The following is a 24,711-nucleotide window of genomic DNA, read 5'->3' as shown; positions in this document are numbered from 1 at the left end:
TCGACTACACTGCTCCGCATGACCTTTTTTTGGCCTTCCAAATTATTTGAAGTTTTTTTTCTTCTTCTGGGAATTCAAATGATATAGCGTTCTTTTTATTCTTAAAGGTCTTTAACGAATCAAAGCAATGTAAACAATCATAGGAAACAAACTAAAACCACCTAGGAACCATTTTCAATGTAGTCGCTAGGTGATTACAAAAGGGCGGGGGGGGGAGGATCGATAGACCATGTTTTTTTAAATACGATTATAATTATATGGCAGGGCAGGGCGTCTACGAGACATATACGAAGAAATGCTCTGAAAAGTCAGGAGCTAAATGATAGTGTTTTCAGATCTGATAGCTATTTAAACATGTCAATTCTGCTTGTCCGGAGTTTCAACCGTCCCGACCTTCCAATAGCGCTGACCCCTCTCGAGTAACAGACTATTTTCCACTTGAGCTGGCACATCTCTTGTTTCAGAGAACAAAATAATTATAACCCGGGAAAAAACACTCACTTTTTGAGGCTGGAGAGTTTCAATTTACATCCGAAAAATAATGAATTATTAAGAACATCGACATCCCCTATTATTGTTCCTTGCCTACCAAGCATATCCAGAAATTCGTATCTGCTGAAGAGTCCCCTGTTAGACGGGAACATTAAATGCTCCGATAGCAGAACGCATCTTTTTGTGTTTTCCCTTAAGTTTTGTAGTCAGAACAACCATCAATCATTCTTCATATAGCCCAAAACCCTTGAGAAAAATGAAATATTTCGTTATAGGTTTAAGTGGCTACTACTAATACATTTTGGTGTTGGCAGAACTGATCATATCTAAAATTTGAAGGCAGAAAACGATCGTTATAACTTAGGTCTACGCGGCAGTTATTACTGTAAAATGCTCTGTGATGAATTGATAAAATCAGACATCAATCGTATTTATTGTACAAGGTGACTCGGATCAGTGTGCGTGTAGGTTTCATTCCTCCTACTTGGTTTGATACTGAAGAAGCGGCTACAGCGCTATAACAGTCTGATAAGTCTCAGAGAGTACAATACCTACTAGTTTACCGACCGGCAAACAAGGCTGTTCTGCGTGGAGATCCACCTTGTTCTGGAAGTTTTCTCACTCTTAGACCATACTAAAAATAGGCAAACCCACATCATTTCGCCAGAAATATCATTTACTATTCTCCTCTTCACTTAAGTTCAAATATGACCAAAATATGGGGGTCTGTCAAGCCAAAAAACCATGCTCGACCAGAAGTGGCGGATTTGCGGTTGACCCTCAAAGTGCATTTACTTGTCATTTTGTGCTGTATATTTCTTACAAGAATATAAGTTTCCATGTGTGAGATGGCAGTCCCTCATTTTGTGCTGTATAATTCCTACCATGAAATTAGTTTCCATGTGTGAGCTGGCAGTCCCTGTGTGAAGAGGCCAGCCCCAGCGGGGCATGCTAGTGGTCTGTCAGAGCCCGGTATTAACACTGACACTCGATCGTGAATCCAATATTACGGCTGCGCACTTGCCGACGTGCGGACACGCGCGGTTATACCAAGCTTACTATGATCGCTGGCCAAGAGCGACCGTGTCGTCGTGCTTCTCACGACGACATCGACTTAGGTAAAGTATGCTTTGGATTATCTTATGTATCGAATAGAACTTGCGGAGATGCGTACTGACTTGCGTGCGGCTTTCTCTCTCTCTCACTCACAACTCAATTTATGGCTCAGCGAACCTAAGAGAAGAGCAAGCCCTGCAGTCCTGTCGTGGCATTTTCCCCGACACTCATGTGTTTACGTACCGCTTTTTATTGCTCGATTTGCTAGTGCTTCTTAAGTGTAAGTTTAATATAATGGCACCTACTCTAAGAAGCGACCTACGTTTGGTGAGCAGTCCGGTGACGGGCCCTGCGTATCCGGTTATGAGCCCAATAGGGGTATATGGCTCGATAGCGGACGCGCAGTGTGTAGAAACCCCAAGTCATAATGGAATCGAGGGGCGCGTCGATTGGATGATAATGTGGCTGACATTGCGACAGGTCGTGATGATGATGTGCTGTCACACGAAGAAGCCAAGCATCTTATCCGGGTTGTTATCCGGAACACAGGGTAGCCGCCTGCTCCGTGTGTATTCTGCGAGCTCTGCGTCATCATAGCGCCCGTCTGGGTTCTGGTTTTCCAGCATGCTTGGTAGGGGACTCTGGGATTTGCCGTGCCCTGCTTTGGAGTCGCCGCCGTCGCTGGCGGCGGGGCTGGCTAATTTCTAACTGGAAAGCTGCGAGCGAAGTCGCTGCGCGACACGGCCGGCATTAGGATGCCCCCGTTGGCGAAGAAGGAAGGGTACACGACGTGGTGCCGTTGCACTTCGAGAGCCGCCTGTTTGGCAATATTATATACGGTGTGGAGCGATATGTCTACGTCGAGGGCTACACGAGGCCCAAGTATGCTGAGTGGTATAATGCATGAAAGGTGAAGGCTTTCCCAGCCTTTGCATTGTCGCTCTCGGTAGATCTACGTACGACATTCAAGAGCAACTATATCCGTGATGCGACGGATGCCCCATGATTACTTTGGCGACGAATTACTGAGTATTTTGACGCGGGTAGCGGCGTCAACCCTGATTACCTACGTCGTGATCTGATGATCCGTCAGTCACAGCCCAAGGAAGCTGTGACGAAGTACGTGCAAGACATTGTCACTATGGTACGCCGACTGCGACCGGCGAGGGATGGGTTTGAAGAGTGGGAACATGCAAGTCGACTCATTTCGAACACGCTATTAGTGTTTCCTGATCCGGCATGAGAACACTCACTTTGGATTAGCAACATGACTATCGGACCTTGACACTTGCTGATGCGTTGCAGTGCTTGCGCACTGCGGAACATTCAACCAACCGGTTGCAGCAGCAGATGTGGCTGGCAGCACCAAGCACGACGTAGTCGAGTGCGAACCAAGTGAACAACGTGAGTCAACATGCAATACAAGGACATGCAGGCAAGCGCCAGAGGCAACGCAGGGGCAACAGCGCCGACATTTACCAGCGCTATACCCGTGCTAGCTGTGCCAAGCATGAGCATTGGTACGCCGTGTGTACTGCGAACGCTGGTGTGGGCCGGAAGCCTGAGTCGGTGCTGCGCCGGAAGCAGAAGAAGGCCAAGAAACAGGCAGTGTCGCCGATTAATTCAGTCCATCGCGTGCATACGCCGCCGACGACTGGCGAGTCGCGTCACCTGTTCATGACCTTGGTTCTGCGCCCGTCGCATACAAGTGAAGGTGCGACTGAAGCAAGCTGTGAGAGACGTTCAGCGTCGCCCAAATACTCTCCGACGTCAGCTGCGAGTGAAGCCGAGGGGACGGAAGAACGCATGGTGAGACCCGTGGATGATGGGATCGTGCCGATGAAGCCGCAACAATTGCTGCTACGACCGAGGCGGAGTGTGCGATCTACGCAAGTTGTGCAAGATATTTAAAGCAGCTGGAGTATGCAATCCGCTCTAGTTGTGCAAACTACTCAATCTGTGCATGGCATTCAACCCAAACAGAGCATGCAACCTGCTAAAAACATGCAAGCCATGTAACCGACGCAACTAGTACTACCTACGGTGTGTACTCAACGTGAAGTTGAAGTGCCGTATGGATGGCAAACACCTGGTACGGGCGTTGTGCAGCGCCAGTGGGAGGGCGGACATGTGCAAAGACCACCTCCTGCTTGGAATTCGGTGCTCTACTATTTGGGTCAATACCTTTCGAGTGGATCGCAGAATCCTATGTTCGAGTCAGGCCATAAAGGTGCACCACAAGTGGGTTCATCTGTGCCAAAGGATAACTACCAAGGTCGCTACACCAAATCACGAAGATAGCAAGGATGTTAAGGACGGCGGTACGCCGGAGGATCATATGGTGGATAGAGAGGACCTGACATACCATTCGACGGAGGGAAGTATCGAGAAGAGTGGTCAGGCATACGTGGTAGCCAATCTGTAGACAATAGGCGTGGCTTTACATCTCCCTTTGGAGGCGGCGACCGGAGACTGCCATCTCGGGAGAGTGCTGGGTCCTCAAGGCCGCCATTGCATGGTTACTCACCGCCAAGAGATCCGCCGGGTCCTCGTTTGCAAGAAGATTTTCCAAATCGTGGAAGCTCGCCGCCTCGCGGATGTTCGTCACGTCGTGGATCGGCTGTCCCACCATAGTCGCCACCTCGCGAGCGCTAGCCGCCTCGAGGGCGTGCTGGACCGCGTTACTCGCCACCAAGAGAACGATCGCCACTGCGTGGCCCTCAGAGTCGAGGAAGATCGTCTCCTCGTGGACAATAAAGATGTGGCGGACCGGCGCAACGCAGGTGTGAAGAACGCAGCCGGTCGCCACGTCAGAATCAGACGATTCACTTTGGACTTCAGCCTGAAGAAGAACGCCGAGGAGGTGGAGATGCCCGAAATAGTGAATACGGCCCCAGTGGTGGATAGACGCAGGGTGTTGCTCAGGGCACTGCGACTGGTCAGAATGGTGGTACCGCTTGCAGCGAGACTGGTCAAGGGCAAGACGCTGCAAATAAAGGTTATACGCTGTCGCAAATGCAGTCGGATGTGATGAGAGCATGCAACCTGTTAAGGGAAACATTACTGAGTGGACGCCCGACTCGCGTGACAACATCTACCGCCTACGAAGTGAAAAGGCAACCGGCGTGATGGTCATGATTATGATTAAGTAAGTTGTTGAAGACAAGAAGAATATGGAGCGATTTGATCAGCCCTTTGGCTACTTGCAGATGACTTTGCTCCAGATGATGGCAGATAATATGGATTTGGGGGTAAAGCTCGACACGGAAGATCTGAACACATACGAAAGAATTGCCTGTGGTGTGAGCAATGCGAAATCAATGATTCATAAACGACTCCCTGCTCGCTAGTCTAAAGCACTTAAGACGCTGGCTATGGATATAGGTACGATTAATGTGGAGATAGCACTATGCTGTTCATTGTGGATGCTGTTACGAGCAATAAGTGACGCTATCTACTCGAAAAGAAGCGTCAAGCTACTTCGTTTATTCTGAGGTTACTAAAGCGATTGGAGGCGCACCACAAAGACTACAAGGTGTTGCATCGTCGGTCGGTCCAAGGCGGTGACTTCGCTGGGACCGACCTGCATGCGTACTGCGTTGAACATGGAATCGTACAGCAGTTCACAAACGCGTATTCCCCCCAAGAGAACGGGATTGCAGAAAGGGCGAGCGGCATTGTGTTGTCTTGCGTGCGAGGGCTTAGTATCCTGCGGACCTGGGGTTGCATTGCTCACGTCCGAGTACCATATGAGCCAAGCCAAAGCAAGGCAAAGCTTAAGCCACGGGCACAAATGTGTATAATGCTCGGTTACAGCGACTTTACGAAGGTCTACAAGGTTCAAGGCCTAAAGACCTGTAAGGTCAAGACTGCATAGAGCGAGAATTGCCGCTTTCACGAGAAGTTCACAGTGGATAGAGTCTACGTGAAGCAACTACCGGAGAACGCATACCCGGACACGCTGCACGTGTCGCGCCAGCTGTGGTAATTAAGACGAGCATAGATACCGACACTGCAGAGAGCAACGGCCCCGTGCCGATTAGCAAAGACAAATGAACTTCTGGAAGTTGAATGAGCTATGGAGGAAGAGCAAAAATTCGGAGGGGGTGTAGACGATTAGGACTTGTCTAGCGTCGAGCAGCAGGACGTGAAGAAGTCCGCTGACGCTCATGTTGCACCGGAGGAGGGGCCGGAGACGATGCTTGGGTGTACTTTCGTGCGCTTGTATGGTTATTGACGTAATTTCTATCAGGAGACCGTGGGGAGTTCAGTTTGTGGGCGACATCTCGAGTAGCTACAGCCACGACCAGGTCTTGATGACGATACCCATGCAGCAAATTGTCGAGCCAACCTGGATCGAGCACCTTGTTCTGTCGGGGATCGGCTGGTGTTTCGTCGCGCCATAGTGCGATCGTGGCAGCGAGCGACAAAGACGTTTTCTCCACTAACGTGGAGAGGGAACTGCATAATTCTTCGTCGATGGCATAGGCAGGTTGGGTTGGGCCAGTTGTGGACAGAATGAACTTCGGTGGTCGGATACCGGCCTGAATAAAGGCTGAAGCCAGACGATTGCAGCGGGTGAGATCATGCTCGTGCAGTCGGTGGTGAAGAGTATACTGTAACTGGCGGACAGTCCCCGGTGTGACACGAAGCGGGAAGCCACTCGGTCGGGGGCTACGGATCAGCTTCTTTGACGCCTATAGGGTTTTCGGCGACCTAGAAAACCTCGAATAGGAGCTGAGCATGGACTTGTTGAACATTGACGACACTGAACGAACAGGAAACCGTGACGACGGACAAGACGCTTGGACAAATAATCGATGGACGGGATGTGCTGGCCATCATTGGCGCAGCTCTTCGCGCAGTCCTCCCATCTGCGCTGAGATTTACTTGCGAGCCACAGGTGGTAGGTCGTCCGGAATGAAGTGGGCGTGGTTTGGAAGTGCACATCGGTCATCACGCTTGGACGTGCAGCCTCGTGACGATAGATACTTCATGCAGACTGAGAGACGACCTTGTTTCGGTAACGCATCGAGGACGTCTTGGGGTGTTTTCCTGGCTGTATGGGTTATTTCCGTTCGACGTGCTCCAATCGAAAGGGAAGACGATACCGTTCTCGGCGCCGCTATAGTATAGACAGCTGACAATGATGCTAACGTTCTGTCTGTATAACGCACAGCACACTTGGTAAGTCCGGGTCTTGGAATGAGAGCCTCCTGCGAATCTCCGTTCTTGAATTCGTTCCATGACGGGCGTCCGTCTCGGTGGCAGCTCTGTAGTCTTCGAACAAGCGGTTGAACCAAAAGGTTAGTGTGTCCACATCCTCTGAGCTCCACTGGCAGAGCCTCCGCAGTTCTTCGACAAACTTCCTTGAGCCACTGATTTTCCGGCAGGTGTGATGGTCGAGGAATTCCTCCGCAAAGACTATTAGGACCATTAGTGCATTTGGGATATCGCCATAGGACTCGGCTTTTCGTACTGTCGGCATGGCCACTGAGGTAGAAAAATTGCTGAGGCTTACAAATCCATCTGCATACCACGCCCTTCGAGCAGAGAAATTGAATCGCCAGAAATGCATGATTGAGATACCTCGGGCTCCAAACTGGACGTCGTACACACGGGTGATGATGGCCGGATGTGGCTTGAGCTTTGTGGACCGGGATAAAATAATCATGGAATCAACAACATCTCAGGGATCCTTACCTGCGTAGTCCGGTCCCGTGATGGTACCGTTTATCAATTGCTGTGTCCGGGTCGGATTGAAATCGTATTTTATCGTCGTTCGCTGGGTTTTGAGACATCGAGCATGGAAGGAGAGGATAAAATTCGTTGTCGTCCAGATTCCCAATGATCTGATGGCGGTGCAGATCGTTTTTGTTTTCTTGTTGACTAAGTCCCAGACAGAAGCGAAGGAGGTTGGGGTCATCTGCAATGGCAGATAGGATTTTGGTGTGACAATCCTGCGGGACACGTGTCTCCGTGGTTGTCAGCACTGGAGCGGCTGGATACGTCGCATTTGGAGTCGGGGTGGTTTCGGGCGCTTCGGTAGCACCTTCTATCGACTGTAGCAGTGTCTCGAGATCGTCCCGCTCGGTTTCTTCGTCGCTAGGCAACTCCATCATCTCGTTTGCATGGCGGGGATCAGCATCAAATACGTCGCCAATGTTGGCACGTGCACTGGCGGGTATACGACGGTTTCCGTCAACGAAGAAGGCATAGTCAACGGCATGACGTACGCTCACCGTAGACTCGACCCCGGTCAAGTTGCTGGTCCACCGGAGCGTATCCATCACTTGAGGCGGTTCATGAACCGTTTGGAACCCCGCGAGCAGGTGCGAAATTGAGCGCGTTCCTCGTTGGTTGGTACCGAGAATCCTGTCCAAAATCTCAGCGTTCCGTTCGGCTAACTCCTCCGCGGTGACGTCCTCAGCTTTTGGCCGGGATTTACTGGTCAGGAAGCGTAATACCGGTGCGACCTTTTCTAAGTCCACGGGACGAGGGTTAAACTCGCCAAGTAAGTCCGGATGGTGACACAGTTTCTGTTGTAGCTCACAACCTGGCCGGTCACGTAGTTTCCGTTGGAGATACCGACAACTGCTTTACGAAGCCATTCACCTGGAGCCCCCGTGTCGTATTCATTGTGACCAACCTGGCGACGACGGGCTATTGAGGCTGAATGCGGAGGTGTGGATAGCCGGACAGTAGCGTAACCGCCAACGATGACCTCAAATGTTCCGTACGTAGGAACCGACACTCCGGCTTGGTCCTGGACGTCTTCAGGCATCAGAAGTACGGAGTGGGGTGGCGTGGCCATTGCGACAAGTGGGCCGAAGTAGTCTGAGGCGGTAGAAAGGCTTGTTTTCGATGAAGTAGAATAGGAAATGACTACTTTGCTTAGCTACAGTAGGTCCGGAGAAGCCCGCGTCGACTTCGGTAACGAGGACGTCTGTCCGTTGCGGTTGGTTGGTGGCAGAGCTCCCTTTCCTCTGGATAGTGTACATCTGAATGAAGCCCCACTCCTCGTGCTCCGAAAACCAGCTCTTCGGCTGTAGCCGACAGATGCCCATGTTTGCACCGCCAGTATTGAGCCACGACATTCGCTACTAAGTACCAAATGGGACACACTGAAGCATTTATAGCCCGAAAACCCCAAACGGAAAGTCCTTAAGGTGAAATATAATTACTGGATTGGGTTGGAACAGGAGAAGACAACGGTTTCAGCAAAAAGGGAAGGGACCTTACCTCGATGTTCTGGAGCGGTGATTCCTTCGTGAGATGCGACCTGAGCAAACGTCAGGATTAGCGCGTACTTAACCGTTTGGCGAGCTGACCCGACGTCGGGGATTTGTACCATAGATCGCCCAGTAGTGATGGATTGAGTAAACCGCGCGAGTAAGTCCAGCTGGCGTGGGAGTAGCTTCAATACGAGCGTCGACGGATGGGATATCTTGGTAGCCACAGCAGCCATCAGCCACCGTCGCCGCTGGCAAACCGGTGCCAAGCTTGGGCTCGAGTGGGGATGGGCGGAAGATAGTTGGGGGGGGTCGTGTTGAGAGCTCAGATACCAACTGGCACCCATCGGGTTGGTCATTGCGGTTCTGCTGGAACAAACAGCGAAAATTTGATGTTAGCCTGTGCTAATGAGGATGTTCCAGGAGAAGGTGACGGCTCACGTTCTTGTGGGCGTTCTGCCGTCGCATCTAAGCAGGGAGCCATGGCAAAACGATGGCTTGACCGACAGACGAAGCGTAGGTAGCGCAGGTTGCCGTCGAAGTTGAGCCGGTAGCTTACAGTAGGTTAAAGCCAAAGTGTGCACTTAATGCCGATGCGGGGTCGGACCCATGTTTGTCTTGACGGACCCTCAGGCATCTGCGACGGCTCCGCCAACCCGGTCGAAATGGCCGAAATGACATTGGTGGCTGGTGGCTGGTGGCTTGTGGCCCCTATCCGCCGTTTAAAACTCAAGTAAGAATTGCTGTTTTCATGTCCATAAGTGCGTCACGAGTCTTGGCAAGAGGAAGAGGTGGGCTTAGAGAAGCAGAAGCACCACAACTGAGGCTAGTGGTGATCCAGAAGGCTCGACAAAAATTACTCGGTCTTCTAGCTGAGCCTCGCTTCTGTTTTGACACATTATCGTTATAGCAATACCACTAGTAGCGGGGTCGTCGAGATCGAGCGGGCGAATGGTCGCGGTGTCTAGGCGGTGACCTTCTCGTAGAACCGGTAATTCGTAATTCAGTCGACATGTTCAGGGAGATCGAACGCATAGCGGTTTGGTTGGAGTGATGCGCGGCGAAACATGATAAAGGGTAGACAGATAATCGTTGCAAAGCTGTTCTAGACTGGTGGAGCCGAAAGAAAATTGAAGAGTGATGGAGTTGCTCGGATAACCGCGCTCGATGCCTTACACTCTCTGGCAGCCAGCCGATCGAACAAATGTTTCTGTTACGAAGGATGGCATTAGTCAACAGAGGTTAAACTCTTTCTTAACGCCGTAAATTGTTACTTTGACCGGACTATTCCCGTAAAGGTTCAAATTATGCCTGCAGCGACTGAGCACTCTACTTGCTGAAACTGGCAAATTAATGTTAGGCTAACACGCTTCATTTTTTATCCTACTTCTCTCATTAGACTATAAATATTCATATTTATTAAAATTATGGAAATCATCCGATTGTGTTATTCCAGACGTGTTTCAGGGAGAAAAGGAGTTTTATTGGTAATATCGTCAACACTTATGAGAACAAGAGTATCTTGTCCCATAACCAAAGATATCGAACCAGTGTTCGCTGCAAGATGATACTGGTTTAGAGCCGTAAAGTTGCTGGCAAAACGGAAAAAGCGTATCTACCAAATATTTGCGATAATTGCGTTTGATTAACACTTTTAGGTAAACCAAAGATTTTAGCAGCTCCAAAGAGAGTTGCGGGGCTTGACTTCCGATACATACCCTCGTGGCACTTTTTTAAGGTATACATTAAGACAAGTTCCTCGATTCAAATTAAGGTTAAAAGGAAGACAACTATAGAAGCTTCGACAAACATGGAATAAGAACTAGATTATTTCAGTTATCGCCCATGAACTTAATACAGTATTCAGTCTCCTGCAGCATTTGGTTCTGGAATGTGAGTGTCCACCTCGCACTATCATGAAGAAAAAAATGTTTTGCACAGCTTCATATGCTTTTTGACCACGTTCTGCATCAACTGAAAGTGTAATAGTTAAGCAGTCGATTCAGCTAGCCTGGTATTTTTTCTTGTTCGTTGTACATTCGGCAAATACGGAAAAATGTGACGTGTGTCGAGAGCAATACTACACAGGGGAAAGGTGAAAGTGTGCTACAAGAAATAACCTCCTCTATAAAATGGTGTGCTGAAATCCTGTTTTCTTAAATGTACTTATGTTGAGTATTATATTAATATGGAAATTGTTTTGTTTGATTTTTTTAAATTGAGAAATGCTGTGACCATCATCAACGATATAATTGGCCAGAACATCTCTTTTCAGCGATTTGATTGGCCAGAATAACACATCGTTCGATAAATTGCATGACTTCTACAAGTACAAGTATATCGGTACAGGAAGGTTGGCAATACCTTTAACCATTGCCAGCCCGGAACCTCCGGGTTGATTTTTATATAGTTACTGACCGGTACCCGAATGGTCCATGTGGTATCGTGCCGCTTTGTACGACTGGGCTGTAGCGTTGGCCACCCGCGGGAGAACACAGCGACCTCCAGGTACTGTAAGGCAGAAGAGACTTCCACGTACAGACCAAGCAAAGCTTGCTTATCGAGATGTTATTACAGTAGCAGCCAGGTTCCACCAGACCCACGGAGCCAATGCGGCCGCGGGATTCACGTATTTGTGACGTTCTCGGAGGACGTTAGCGCGGCCCCTCTGGACGATCTGGTGCTGTGCACCCGCTTCGAGTCAGCTTTCGATACGTGTAATGAGCAGCAAGTGGACGCACGACTAGCAGAGGACAAAGGGGGACACGTATTTCACACCGGCGATATCGTTATCCTCCCCGATAATGTACTGGAGGGTGGGGATGGAGACGCTGTCTGGTCACGAGCCAGAAGAGTCAGCGATGCGAATATGCAGCACCTTTCAATGGTAAGAATAATGCGGAGTGATAGCTCGAAGTGACGTGTCACTAGAAATTTTTAACCACGTCGCTCATCATTACCACTCTGGTGTATCCCTGCAGTCGGCACAGAGGAAAACTGTATTGTTTATGGTTGACATGGACAAGAACTTCAGTGAGTCGTTGAGGGCTAACAGCTGCGTCACACGCCTACAACAAGGTCGCCTCGTCGCCACCATCTTCTTACTTCGAGGTGTTCCGCACAACCACACCAACAAAACTTGGCAAACACACGCAGATATTTTGGGTCGCACGGCAGAATTGCTGTGGCGGCAAGTGTCCCCCAACTTCTCGCTCGATTGTTGCATTGAGCATTGCAACAACAGTGGAACAAAATCCGTTACTCCGCTTTCACACATTCGACCCCAAGAGGCTGGTACTCGACGTATTCCACGCCGTTCTGAAGACGTACAGTGTCCTACCAATGCCTTTGCCGTTGCTGATGCTGATTCTTCGTATGATAAGATTTCGACCGGTGCAGGAGCGTGGCAGCAAACGACGTTCGCGAACAGGATGGAATTCCGTGTTAAAAGTCAGCATCTGCTCATTCTATGGAAGTTTTTCACGGGTATCAAACTGAGGGACGTGATCTTCAGTGCAAACACTATCAGTATGTATCTGAGTGCACGCTTACAGCAAGCTGAAAGTGCCTCGAGAAGCCAATCAAGTTCACAGGTGGAGGACATAGCAGCTCTCTTCTTCCAAGACATTTTTGGTCACACATTTAACCCTCCACCCTGTGCAACGTCATCGTTTTACATGGGCCACGCTTTCCAGAGTACGACAATCCGAGTGACGGTCCATTTGTTCCTGCGCGTAATGTCGTCTCGAGCCGTTGTCAAACTCCTCCATGCTGCGCTTCAAGCGGGCAGAGATGCGACCAGTAAGCAGAAGCTCCAGGAGCTGTTTATCTCGCTAGTGGTGGATGTGTACGATGCGCTTAGCGTCATATTTAGCGAAGTGGTACCGACGTCTGATTTGGATGTTGAAGCAGGTCCGTCGATGTCATTGGCCACATTAGTAGATGACGCTATCTCGCTTCTTTACGGCCACAAACGCTTCGCTGGTTTGCAGCCAGAAATCTTGGGGCTGTTCAAGTGCCAACAAGATCCGCAACTTTTGACCGACGCTGTGAATGAAGTTTTCCATTTTTTTACAGCTCAAGTGCGAGAGACAATAATAGCGTCCGAGACAAAACAGTCCTGTATCGTACAGAGCCTACGTCCTGTTGGCTGTAATACAACACGCAGTAGTCAAAATCTACTGCAAAGTGGACATAAACTCCGTTGGCTGCTCGAGCCTGGGTCCGTACAAGTCCGTGATGTCTCTGGCCGAGACGTGCTCGGCGACATTAGAATTGCTGAAGTCGCTCAATTTGTCCGCGAGTTTGGGTGTTTTGACGCGGAAATTGGACAGAGTAACGAGACTTTGTCGATGGTTTCTGTGTTTTCTTTCTCGAACGATACACTTGTATCACCCATGAAGCTGGTGCTGGATGGACGCCTTCGGGTCTTCCGTGTCCTCCCCACTGGAGTGTCGTCTATGATCGCGACAGTGGGAGGATGGTCAATCGGCGACTACATGGGATCGTTGGAACACGATAAACAGGAAGTGGACGTCGACTTCTTCGCGTACAGAGAAGTGAGCACTAGGCCCCGAGTGCGTGGACAGTTGGCTGGTGATGGAGAAACAATGTTGCGGCGAATAAGTTTGGAGTTTTCTTTCGAAAATATTCAAGACAGCAGTACTACGTTCCTTGATGAAGCTTACTACCCGAGCAACGTTTGTGCGCACGTCAATGTAATGGTGTTCGGGTCGACGTACATGCAACCGGGGGCCCAGAAACTTTGTGAAGCTACAAGCGCTGAGCGTGGGAACATATGGCGCAGCATTGAGTGGAAACCGCTGATGAAGATACGAGCTGATATTTCGGGCTTCGATTGCTGATCAAACTTCACAGAAAAGACACTCGTTATTATGCGGCAACGTTCCTTCGAACTGTAGTGATGTGAGTCTAGGTGATAGTGCTCGTTGCCCACTCTTGGTTTTACGTACTTGTCAATATGTCAATATTATGCTATTCTACAATTCTTTAGGTGGACAATCTTTTTTTATCCATAATGCGTGGCGCTAGAAGGTTTTACATAACAAGCCAGTGTCTTATCGCTAGAGCAGATCGCTTCTATATTTCAAGTGCTACATTCGAACTGCTACCAATAGATTCATCGCAAAGATCACCGGTACGGATGTCTTACTAGTCCCTTTTTGCAGGAAATGTCATCTTTGCACTACCGGACAAATATAAAAAGAAGTTTAAGTTTCGCAGGATATTTGAGAGGGTTTTAAAGTTTTTTTGCAGCTTGTACGTAAAATTCTGCACACGACATACCTTCTCGGGCTGCTCTGCTACAGTTGCATCCCAACAAATGGAGAAACGCCTGTTTCGGCAAGTGAAATGGCTTGTAAATTGCAGGCCATTTATATTTTTTGCTTGGACATCATCTGTGATCGAAGGAAATCCCGATACATTCTCAGTCGCGGAGCACCGGAAAGAGATATGAAATGTGAGCAAGAGTCCCCATCTTTTCTTAGTTGTTATAAAATTAAGGTGGTGCGTAAAACATAGCGTAACTTAGGTTGATATGTTTCTTTTTGAGCACTTGCACCTTCTGAATTGCGTAGCACTTTTTAGCTCTGCCATTGAGTTTTTACGAGCATTTTTCAGCTACGGGCGGGCAAGTTGTAGAGCGTAAGTGACCTAAGTGACACCTATATTTGTAAGAGTAGGCCACCAACGAGTGTATTCGTGCTGTATCGGCTCGCGCCTCTGTATTAACAGAAAAAAAACCATTTGGGCGTATCTCGTGGCAATATTGTCGATCACATCATCTCAAAAGTGATTCCATTTGAAAGTATATGTACTGAAGGACAGATACCACCTCGCGGCTCACTAATCATCCTTGGAAACACCTTCACATATCCATTTCGTTAGGATCCAATGGATCTGAACTCGTCAAATGGAAATAAATTTGACAAAATGATGAGGTGGACAATAATCCATGGGCCAGCAAGAACTGAGCAAAAAAATAAAAATATTTCTGAGCCGTTCAGCCGCGTAATTCTGATTTTACATGTAGTCAATACTGTCAAGACATGTGTAAAATTTTGTTATGGAATGTGTTTCAAATTTTGCATATGATACCTCTTTTCTATTTCAAAGTATTAATGCAAATAAAATACCCGACTGATGAGGGCGGCAGGTGATTTATAGTAGATTACCTGCAGCCCTTGACACTAAATAATTTTAGATTCGCTACCGCCTTTTGTATACAACAAATCACTCGGAGGTCCAGTCAAGGAGCGGTTTAGTCGGAAGGCACTAAGCTTTACTCAAAATAAAGGACAGCTTAGATAATTCTAGTTGCTAAATTCGACATCGATGCTCTAGGATTGATGACCTGTGCCAACACAACAGCGACGGGAACTTCTTTATCGATTGCTCTTCATGCCACACCATAAAGCACTCGCACCTTTTGAATTACGCAGCTCTTTTAACACTACCATTGAGTTTTTACGAGCACTGTCCAGATATGGATAGGAAATATCATATACGCTTGTAGAGCTTTAGTGATCTAAGTAGCACCTATCCTCGGAAGAGTAGGCCGTCAACGAGTCTATTCGTGACTGCATTGGTTCGTGCCACTGAAAAAAAAATTAAAATAAAATTGTTGCTGCCGATTTCACATGTGACAATTTGGTCGCAGTATTGTCGACATACCCTGCTCAGTTTTAGGACTACTAAGAAAAGTGAGAGGGTTACTTCGGAGATAACAGCGACTTAATGATGATTGCCGGATTGTATGTCTGTGGAGAATGCTCGTAAGATCAAATTAAAGAGTAAAAAACTGCATGTAAATAACGGAGTCAGATATCAGCAATCACCCTTCCTATGTTGCTATACAGAGAAATGATCTTGGACGCAGGTTTAAAAATTTACTTTTGCTGGGATCGAGTGAGTCTATTCCTTTAGGATTCTTCAAATGGTCATAAATCGAGGTGGACAATAGCACAATGGAAGCAAGAATTGAACAAGGAACATAAATTACCTGAGACGTGTCCAATGGACAAAATTCCAAATAAAGTCAGAATAAATTGCTCAGCTACGCTTTTTGTTTTTATCTGCAAGCTCTCAATCGAGTTAATCTTTAATCTTTTTCGCAATTTATCTTTTGGCAGAATAAGAGCCTCAAGGGGACGAAAAGAATTATGATAGTAAACAGACCAGGGTGAGTGATTAAGAAACGTTAAGACGAAGTCGATTTGGCGACACCCTTGTCAGCAATAACGGATAATGCTCCGCAATAAACGTGTACGTGTGAGACATTCGAGTCCTAAACAAGCTTAAAACGCAAGAGCGCAGACTTCAGGAGGCTTGTAAACCAAAGTGTCTCCCTCGACCACCGGTTTCTTCCTATTTATTTTGCGGACTGCAATACTTAATTCCGCTGGTAGAATTTACCTTGTTTCTCTTGTCACAGTAAAACTAAGCATCAAACTTCATTCGAAAAGCCAGCAATTACGCTACTACAACCGTCTTCCAAATAATTATATTCAGTCGAAGAGGCAGCAAATAAACCTCACTTAAAAAAAACGAGGGATCGAGTACTATTTTTCTTTCAAAATCTGCTTCTACTTGCTCATTCGCTGGATGCTGATACTTTTTTTTCACATTTATCGCGCAATGAGTGAGAGTCATAAGGTCATCGCCCCACATTGTCGCTCGAAGTGTGGCACCTGTCTGCACTCTACGAAGCCTCCTATTAAAAATGTCACGTAGCACTGAAGCAAGACTGTAGTACAGCCACGGTGCACAGCCTCTCTTCCACACTAATTAGCATCTACTTCAAGTATTAATTAGACTTTAAGAACTTGGATTTCCACTTTGATTCCTCTGCGTAAATGCCGCGTGGTTCAGCACCTGCTCGATAGTCAGTCGTTTAGTCGGGTCGCACTGCAGCATCCCATGAAGCAGTTGCATGGCGCTGCCCTCCAGTAGATCGTCCATACGCCACGCCTCCATCACATCTCGCACGCCGACCTTCCGGAACGCCCTGAAGGCTGCGTCTTCCTCCGTCGCCAGAGACACCAGCGGGGACCCCGTCACGAGGATGAATAAAATTATACCAAGTGACCACACGTCGGCCGCCTTAGGGTCGTACACGGCTCGAGACGCCACCACCTCGGGTGCCATATAATACGCCTTGCCCACCCGTCCAAAGCACTGCTGATCTGTCCTCGTGGACAACCCAAAGTCTCCGATTTTGCACACGTCGCGACTGAGCATCACGTTCTCGAGACTCAAGTCTCTGTGGGCGATACTGCGGCTGTGTAGATGAGCGAGGCCTGTGGCTATTTGCTTGACTCGTGCCAACGCATCAGCACAAGCGAGTCGTCGATTCTGCCCACGGTTCACAGCGGACACGAGGTCCCCACCGGCGCAGTATTCGAGCACAAAGTAGAGGGTGTGGCCCTCAATGAAATCGTCCAGGTACTGCACAATGTTTGAATGCGGAGCTGCCTCACTGCGCTGCAGATTCGCAAAGGCTTTTTCTTGTCGTGGGTCGTCGGGCGCCTGCAGCTCATCGCTGTGCTGGTCCAACATGTTGATTGCATGCACAAGAGACACGCTCTTAAGCACCACGCGACGAGGAAGTAGGAGCTCGTCGTTGCAGAGATAAACACCACCGTACGTTGTCTGGGCAAGCTGCCGTACGGGACGGTAGCGGTCGCGGATGAGCGTCATGGCCCAATTGTTTCGTGTCGGTTCGAAGCGACTTGAACACTTTGAAGCAGATTCCCAACTGAAAGACGAGGCAAACTGCTGGATAAAACTCGACGTGGACCACATCATTTGAGGATAAGACGTACATAGTACATGTCTAAACGGATGACTCGAGAAGCTTCGCAGGCAGCTTCCTGGAAAAGTGCGTCCACCAGGTGTGGACCTCTGAGTGGGAGTGAAATAATAATGCTAGCGTAGAGGGCATGTATGTACACTACCTGCGGGTCCAATCATAGCTGTGCGGTTTGTAAGGTGTCTAATGCAGAGCAGCCAAGTATTTTCTGTGCATACATATATAACACTAAGAGCGGACTCGTTATAGGCCTACCTGCACACTAAATAGTATCGAACAGTTGCGTGATGTTCTTAGCGCAACGGCATCGTTATTAACGATGTGCCTACGATTAACGAATCGTTAATCGTAGGCACAAAATGTTCTAATTTTTCTCAATTATGTAGTATCCAATCAGAAGCGATTCTACTGATATATTACTAATTGAGTGTCTTTGAAGTAATACCCTTGCTGGAATCCTAGACAGAATATTTCGTTGAAAACGATTTATTTCATGAATCGTGCTCAAAACGAAGACGTTTGTGGACAGCTCCTAGCACCTCTTAAACCATACAAGTATAAGTGTAGAAGTACAGTGTTGTATCAGTACCACTTCTCTCTTTTATCAATATTAAGTGTGCATATTCTTGCATGTTCTTAAATGCCCAAAACGTGTGCATTAAGGCAGTCATGACTATTTTAATAAACTCGAAATGTATTAGAACTTGGACAATATACATTTAAAATAATATGTAGTCCAAGTTACATTTTGAATTATGATCCAGGTATTTGTTTACCTTAGCTAGAAGCTTATTTGCTGGTACATGTACTGACGCCGAAGACTGACTAGTGTAGGATTTGCGATCGATTTTTGTAAGACCTGTTTTATATTGAAGTGTTTACAGCCGGTAAAGAACACGAAGAAATATCAGACTTTCTGGGTCGAAAGAAGGGTTTCGTCATAATTAAATACTGCCGCCCAATATTCTTTATCGGTGATGCACATGCTCCAGTTGAACACCAAGGCAGCAGCAACAATCCGTGGGGAGTGAAGTAACCGAAGTATCATTCAAATTTAAGGAATATAATTTACAAATTTAGTATTAAGAGCAATTCGTTCAGCTAATATTCGCGTTCCGCAAATACAAGTAACGCGGGTGCGCTGCGGACTGGGATACACAACACACAAGAACTTGGGGAGACGCGGGAGCTGTGGATTGGTACAAAAAGCGAGGGTGCGGGTGCGCGTTGTGGACAATAGTGACCTCTCAGTCTGTATAAGCAACGATGGAGACAGAAGTCAGCAACCAGAATAAACAAGAGTGCAGCAATAATGAGAGCTTTGGGCTACGCTGGTCCTCCAGCCGAGTAGGGTAGCGGTGTACTCGCGTCTCAAGAACGGCGCTCAGCGATTGGCCTGTCATGAAATGTACATGCTGGGGCCGCTTGCGTGGATATCACGGTGGGGAATGTCATTAAGCTACGTCATGCCGCATGAGCTTCCCATACCCGATGGAGCCTCCGTCCGCTTCTAACGGCATCTGCGAGAAGACTACTGCTGTAGTACATGTGCAGTATTTAAACTGAAGAATACAATAATAAAACACTCTTATCAAGGCGTGTTTTGTTTTGGTATGTCTAGCTTTTGAAGAGAATAAGATAGTCCCTATATACGGGACACTTCCTTTTGGTTAAGGTCGCGTCAAAATGTGATACTTCTAGGGTAATGACTACTTCGAAGTAAGCTCTTGCGGACTGGAGTACTGAATCAGCCGCTAAAATTGTTTTTACTAATGATGCGACGGACCTAAGCCGTTAATTGCGTAAATATAATTTGCTACTTCGTATTTATGTCGATACTACACCTCTTTCTCATCTCTTTAGGTGTATTGCGTCGGGAAATTGGGGACGCCTATCCTGTGGCAATGTAATATCAGGAGTTATTTGTTAGTTTTGAGGTTTTGCGCAGCTTTGGCTTCGGATTATACAGTCGAATCGTTCTAACCCAGAAATACTTAAAATTTTGTGATGTAAAATTTGCAAGAGCTGCTACATGTAAAATTCACTACGAACTCAGCCTTTGACGACCGCGCACACAAGCTGTGCAACATAGTTTGGCAGCTTTTCAAAAGACTATAAAACCTTGCGAAACCACGCCGCTATTTTGAAGCTGAGTACGACGAAAAGCTCCCATTATTGTGCATAAAAGTTAGGAGCAACAGTTTTTGTGTACTACTAGCGTATCTCTGATACTTTTCCTTTCAAAATGGCACCTACACTGACACGACTTACATATATCATACTTGTACTGAATTTTCGGAACGTGAAACAACCTAATTTTGAGGAAGTGATTTTGAATTTCTTTCCTTGGACGCTCTCTCATATAGAATCTTCCTCATTGGCGCCGAAGACGAAGCTGAAAGCTCGTTTCTTAAGAAGTCTAGCTCGGTTTCTGTGTAATTTGTGATACGTTATTTTTTTATAAATGCCTTACTTTCTTGTCACTTTGCGCATTCACGCAACATTGTTCACCGCACAATCCAATTTATATTGCCCTTTTGTCGTTTTTACAATAGGTAAAAGAGCGCAAAAGATTTCAGACTTGCTGAATCAAGATAAACTAATTCTAGAGGACACATGATGTGCTCAGAAAGTATCTGAAGCTGTACCTATCCTTTACAATAAAAAATGTGCAAGCAGTGCTAAATTGACGCTCATATTCCAGATAGCAAGATCATAGCGATCATAGTTTGTTTGCTTGTATCATCGTGCAACGAACTCGGTTCCAAGTATCTTTTGTCATGGGATCTCGTTCTGAGCGACGATACTGCAAAATAAAGTCTAAATCTGTGTCTGCAACTTAGCAGCAATATCAAAAGCTTTTTTTAATTGCTTTTTATTGAAAAGAGAAGCAAGGTATGGTATGAACAGTACTAATTCGCGTCATACTTAAATCCAAGTAAGGCCGTGTGCCTTCCGAGTTATCATTGTTTAGACGTGACCTCAAAGTAGCCCGAGTATTATAGGCACAGAGCTTAACCCCTTGGACGCGGAGGGGCAAATCTTCTCTGGAACCCACTAACTCTCGCGTAATCGATAAAGAAGCTCCCGTCGCTGTTGTGTTGGCACGCTCATCAATCCTAGAGCATCGTTGTAGAATTTAGCAACTAGAATGACCAAAGTTGTCCGTAATTTTGAGTAAAGTTTGATGCCTTCCGACTTTGACTGGACCTCCGAGTGATTTGAGTGAACATGTCGTATACATAAGGCAGTAGCGAATCTAAAATTATTTACCGTCAAGGGCTGCATATGATAAATTATAAACCACCTGCCGCCCTCGCTGGTGATCGTCTATCAGTGGAGTATGTTATCTGCATTAATACTTTGAAATAGAAGGGGGTATCATATGCAAAATTTGGAACACATTCCATAACAAAACTTTTACACACGTCTTGACAGTATTGACTAGATGTAGAATCAGAATTACGGCTCAGAAATAATTTATGTTTCTTGCTCAGCTCTTGCTGGCCTGGAATATTGTCCACCTCATCATTTTGTCAAATTTATTACCATGTGACGAGCTCAAAAAAATGCAGACTCATTGTATCATAGCAAACAAAGACAAAATGGATTTGTGAAGACGTTTTCAAATATAATTAGTGAGCGGCGAGGTGGTATCTATCCTACAGTACATATACTTTCAAGTGTAATCACTTTTGAGAGAATTCGATCGATAATATCGCCACAAGATACGCCCATATTGTCATGGAACTTGTGAAATCAACAACACCGAACATTCTTTTTCTTTTACAGAGGCACGAGGCGATACAGCACGAAGACACTCGTTGGCGGCCTACTCTTACGAATATAGGTGTTACTTAGTTCACTTAAGCTCTACAAGCTGCCCGCCCGTAGCTGAAAAATGCTCGTAAAAACTCATTGGCAGTGCTAAAAGTGCTACGAAATCCAGAAGGTGCAAGTGCTCTAAAAGAAACATATCAACCTAAGTTACGCTATGTTTTACGCACCACCTTAATTTATAATAACTAAGAAAAAGATGGGGACTCTTGCTCACATTTCATATTTCTTTCCGGTGCCCCGCGACTGAGAATGTATCTCGATCACAGATGATGTCCAAGCAAAAAATATAAATGGCCGTGCAAGTTACAAGCCATTTCACTTGCCGAAACAGGCGTTTCTCCATTTGTTGGGATGCAACTGTAGCAGAGCAGCCCGAGAAGGTATGTCGTGTGCAGAATTTTACGTACAAGCTGCAAAAAAAACTTAAAACCCTCTCAAATATCCTGCGAAACTAAAACTTCTTTTCATATTTGTCCGGTAGTGCAAAGATGACATTTCCTGCAAAAAGGGACTAGTAAGACATCCGTACCGGTGATCTTTGCGATGAATCTATTGGTAGCAGTTCGAATGTAGCACTTGAAATATAGAAGCGATCTGCTCTAGCGAGAAGACACTGGCTTGTTATGTAAAACCTTCTAGCGCCACGCATTATGGATAAAAAAAGATTGTCCACCTAAAGAATTGTAGAATAGCATAATATTGACATATTGACAAGTACGTAAAACCAAGAGTGGGCAACGAGCACTATCACCTAGACTCACATCACTACAGTTCGAAGGAACGTTGCCGCATAATAACGAGTGTCTTTTCTGTGAAGTTTGATCAGCAATCGAAGCCCGAAATATCAGCTCGTATCTTCATCAGCGGTTTCCACTCAATGCTGCGCCATATGTTCCCACGCTCAGCGCTTGTAGCTTCACAAAGTTTCTGGGCCCCCGGTTGCATGTACGTCGACCCGAACACCATTACATTGACGTGCGCACAAACGTTGCTCGGGTAGTAAGCTTCATCAAGGAACGTAGTACTGCTGTCTTGAATATTTTCGAAAGAAAACTCCAAACTTATTCGCCGCAACATTGTTTCTCCATCACCAGCCAACTGTCCACGCACTCGGGGCCTAGTGCTCACTTCTCTGTACGCGAAGAAGTCGACGTCCACTTCCTGTTTATCGTGTTCCAACGATCCCATGTAGTCGCCGATTGACCATCCTCCCACTGTCGCGATCATAGACGACACTCCAGTGGGGAGGACACGGAAGACCCGAAGGCGTCCATCCAGCACCAGCTTCATGGGTGATACAAGTGTATCGTTCGAGAAAGAAAACACAGAAACCATCGACAAAGTCTCGTTACTCTGTCCAATTTCCGCGTCAAAACACCCAAACTCGCGGACAAATTGAGCGACTTCAGCAATTCTAATGTCGCCGAGCACGTCTCGGCCAGAGACATCACGGACTTGTACGGACCCAGGCTCGAGCAGCCAACGGAGTTTATGTCCACTTTGCAGTAGATTTTGACTACTGCGTGTTGTATTACAGCCAACAGGACGTAGGCTCTGTACGATACAGGACTGTTTTGTCTCGGACGCTATTATTGTCTCTCGCACTTGAGCTGTAAAAAAATGGAAAACTTCATTCACAGCGTCGGTCAAAAGTTGCGGATCTTGTTGGCACTTGAACAGCCCCAAGATTTCTGGCTGCAAACCAGCGAAGCGTTTGTGGCCGTAAAGAAGCGAGATAGCGTCATCTACTAGTGTGGCCAATGACATCGACGGACCTGCTTCAACATCCAAATCAGACGTCGGTACCACTTCGCTAAATATGACGCTAAGCGCATCGTACACATCCACCACTAGCGAGATAAACAGCTCCTGGAGCTTCTGCTTACTGGTCGCATCTCTGCCCGCTTGAAGCGCAGCATGGAGGAGTTTGACAACGGCTCGAGACGACATTACGCGCAGGAACAAATGGACCGTCACTCGGATTGTCGTACTCTGGAAAGCGTGGCCCATGTAAAACGATGACGTTGCACAGGGTGGAGGGTTAAATGTGTGACCAAAAATGTCTTGGAAGAAGAGAGCTGCTATGTCCTCCACCTGTGAACTTGATTGGCTTCTCGAGGCACTTTCAGCTTGCTGTAAGCGTGCACTCAGATACATACTGATAGTGTTTGCACTGAAGATCACGTCCCTCAGTTTGATACCCGTGAAAAACTTCCATAGAATGAGCAGATGCTGACTTTTAACACGGAATTCCATCCTGTTCGCGAACGTCGTTTGCTGCCACGCTCCTGCACCGGTCGAAATCTTATCATACGAAGAATCAGCATCAGCAACGGCAAAGGCATTGGTAGGACACTGTACGTCTTCAGAACGGCGTGGAATACGTCGAGTACCAGCCTCTTGGGGTCGAATGTGTGAAAGCGGAGTAACGGATTTTGTTCCACTGTTGTTGCAATGCTCAATGCAACAATCGAGCGAGAAGTTGGGGGACACTTGCCGCCACAGCAATTCTGCCGTGCGACCCAAAATATCTGCGTGTGTTTGCCAAGTTTTGTTGGTGTGGTTGTGCGGAACACCTCGAAGTAAGAAGATGGTGGCGACGAGGCGACCTTGTTGTAGGCGTGTGACGCAGTTGTTAGCCCTCAACGACTCACTGAAGTTCTTGTCCATGTCAGCCATAAACAATACAGTTTTCCTCTGTGCCGACTGCAGGGATACACCAGAGTGGTAATGATGAGCGACGTGGTTAAAAATTTCTAGTGACACGTCACTTCGAGCTATCACTCCGCATAATTCTTACCATTGAAAGGTGCTGCATATTCGCATCACTGACTCTTCTGGCTCGTGACCAGGCAGCGTCTCCACCCCCACCCTCCAGCACATTATCGGGGAGGATAACGATCTCGCCGGTGCGAAATACGTGTCCCCCTTTGTCCTCTGCTAGTCGTGCGTCCACTTGCTGCTCATTACATGTATCGATAGCTGACTCGAAGCGGGTGCACAGCACCAGATCGTCCAGAGGGGCCGCGCTAACGTCCTCCGAGAACGTCACAAATACGTGAATCCCGCGGCCGCATTGCCTCCGTGGATCTAATGGAACCTGGCTGCTACTGTAATAACATCTCGATAAGCAAGCTTTGCCGGGGACTCTTCACGTGGAAGTCTCTTCTGCCTTACCTGACGGTCGCTGTGTTCTCCCGCGGGTGGGCATCGCTGCAGCCCAGCCGATAAAAGCGGCACGCTACCACATGGACCATT

General features: G+C 47.3%; 2 protein-coding genes across 2 annotated transcripts; both read right to left on the bottom strand.

The window, feature by feature from the left end:
- Nucleotides 1–16,619: 16,619 nt before the first annotated feature.
- On the bottom strand, nucleotides 16,620–17,548 carry PITG_15301 (protein kinase; the record flags this gene model as incomplete). The annotated part of the gene is made up of 1 exon (XM_002898700.1): nucleotides 16,620–17,548. One exon carries the CDS (start codon nucleotides 17,499–17,501, stop codon nucleotides 16,620–16,622), a length of 882 nt encoding a protein of 293 aa, XP_002898746.1.
- A 4,356-nt stretch (nucleotides 17,549–21,904) lies between these two features.
- On the bottom strand, nucleotides 21,905–24,132 carry PITG_15300 (uncharacterized protein; the record flags this gene model as incomplete). The annotated part of the gene is made up of 4 exons (XM_002898699.1): nucleotides 21,905–21,951; nucleotides 21,983–22,052; nucleotides 22,582–23,741; nucleotides 24,108–24,132. The coding sequence occupies 4 exons, from the start codon at nucleotides 24,130–24,132 to the stop codon at nucleotides 21,905–21,907; spliced, it is 1,302 nt and encodes a 433-aa protein (XP_002898745.1).
- Nucleotides 24,133–24,711: the final 579 nt, after the last annotated feature.

This window comes from Phytophthora infestans, genomic scaffold (assembly GCF_000142945.1).
Source record: "Phytophthora infestans T30-4 supercont1.35 genomic scaffold, whole genome shotgun sequence".
NCBI lineage: Eukaryota > Oomycota > Peronosporomycetes > Peronosporales > Peronosporaceae > Phytophthora > Phytophthora infestans.
Note: the sequence above shows the minus strand (reverse complement) of the source record. Positions and strands in the feature narration are given on the sequence as shown.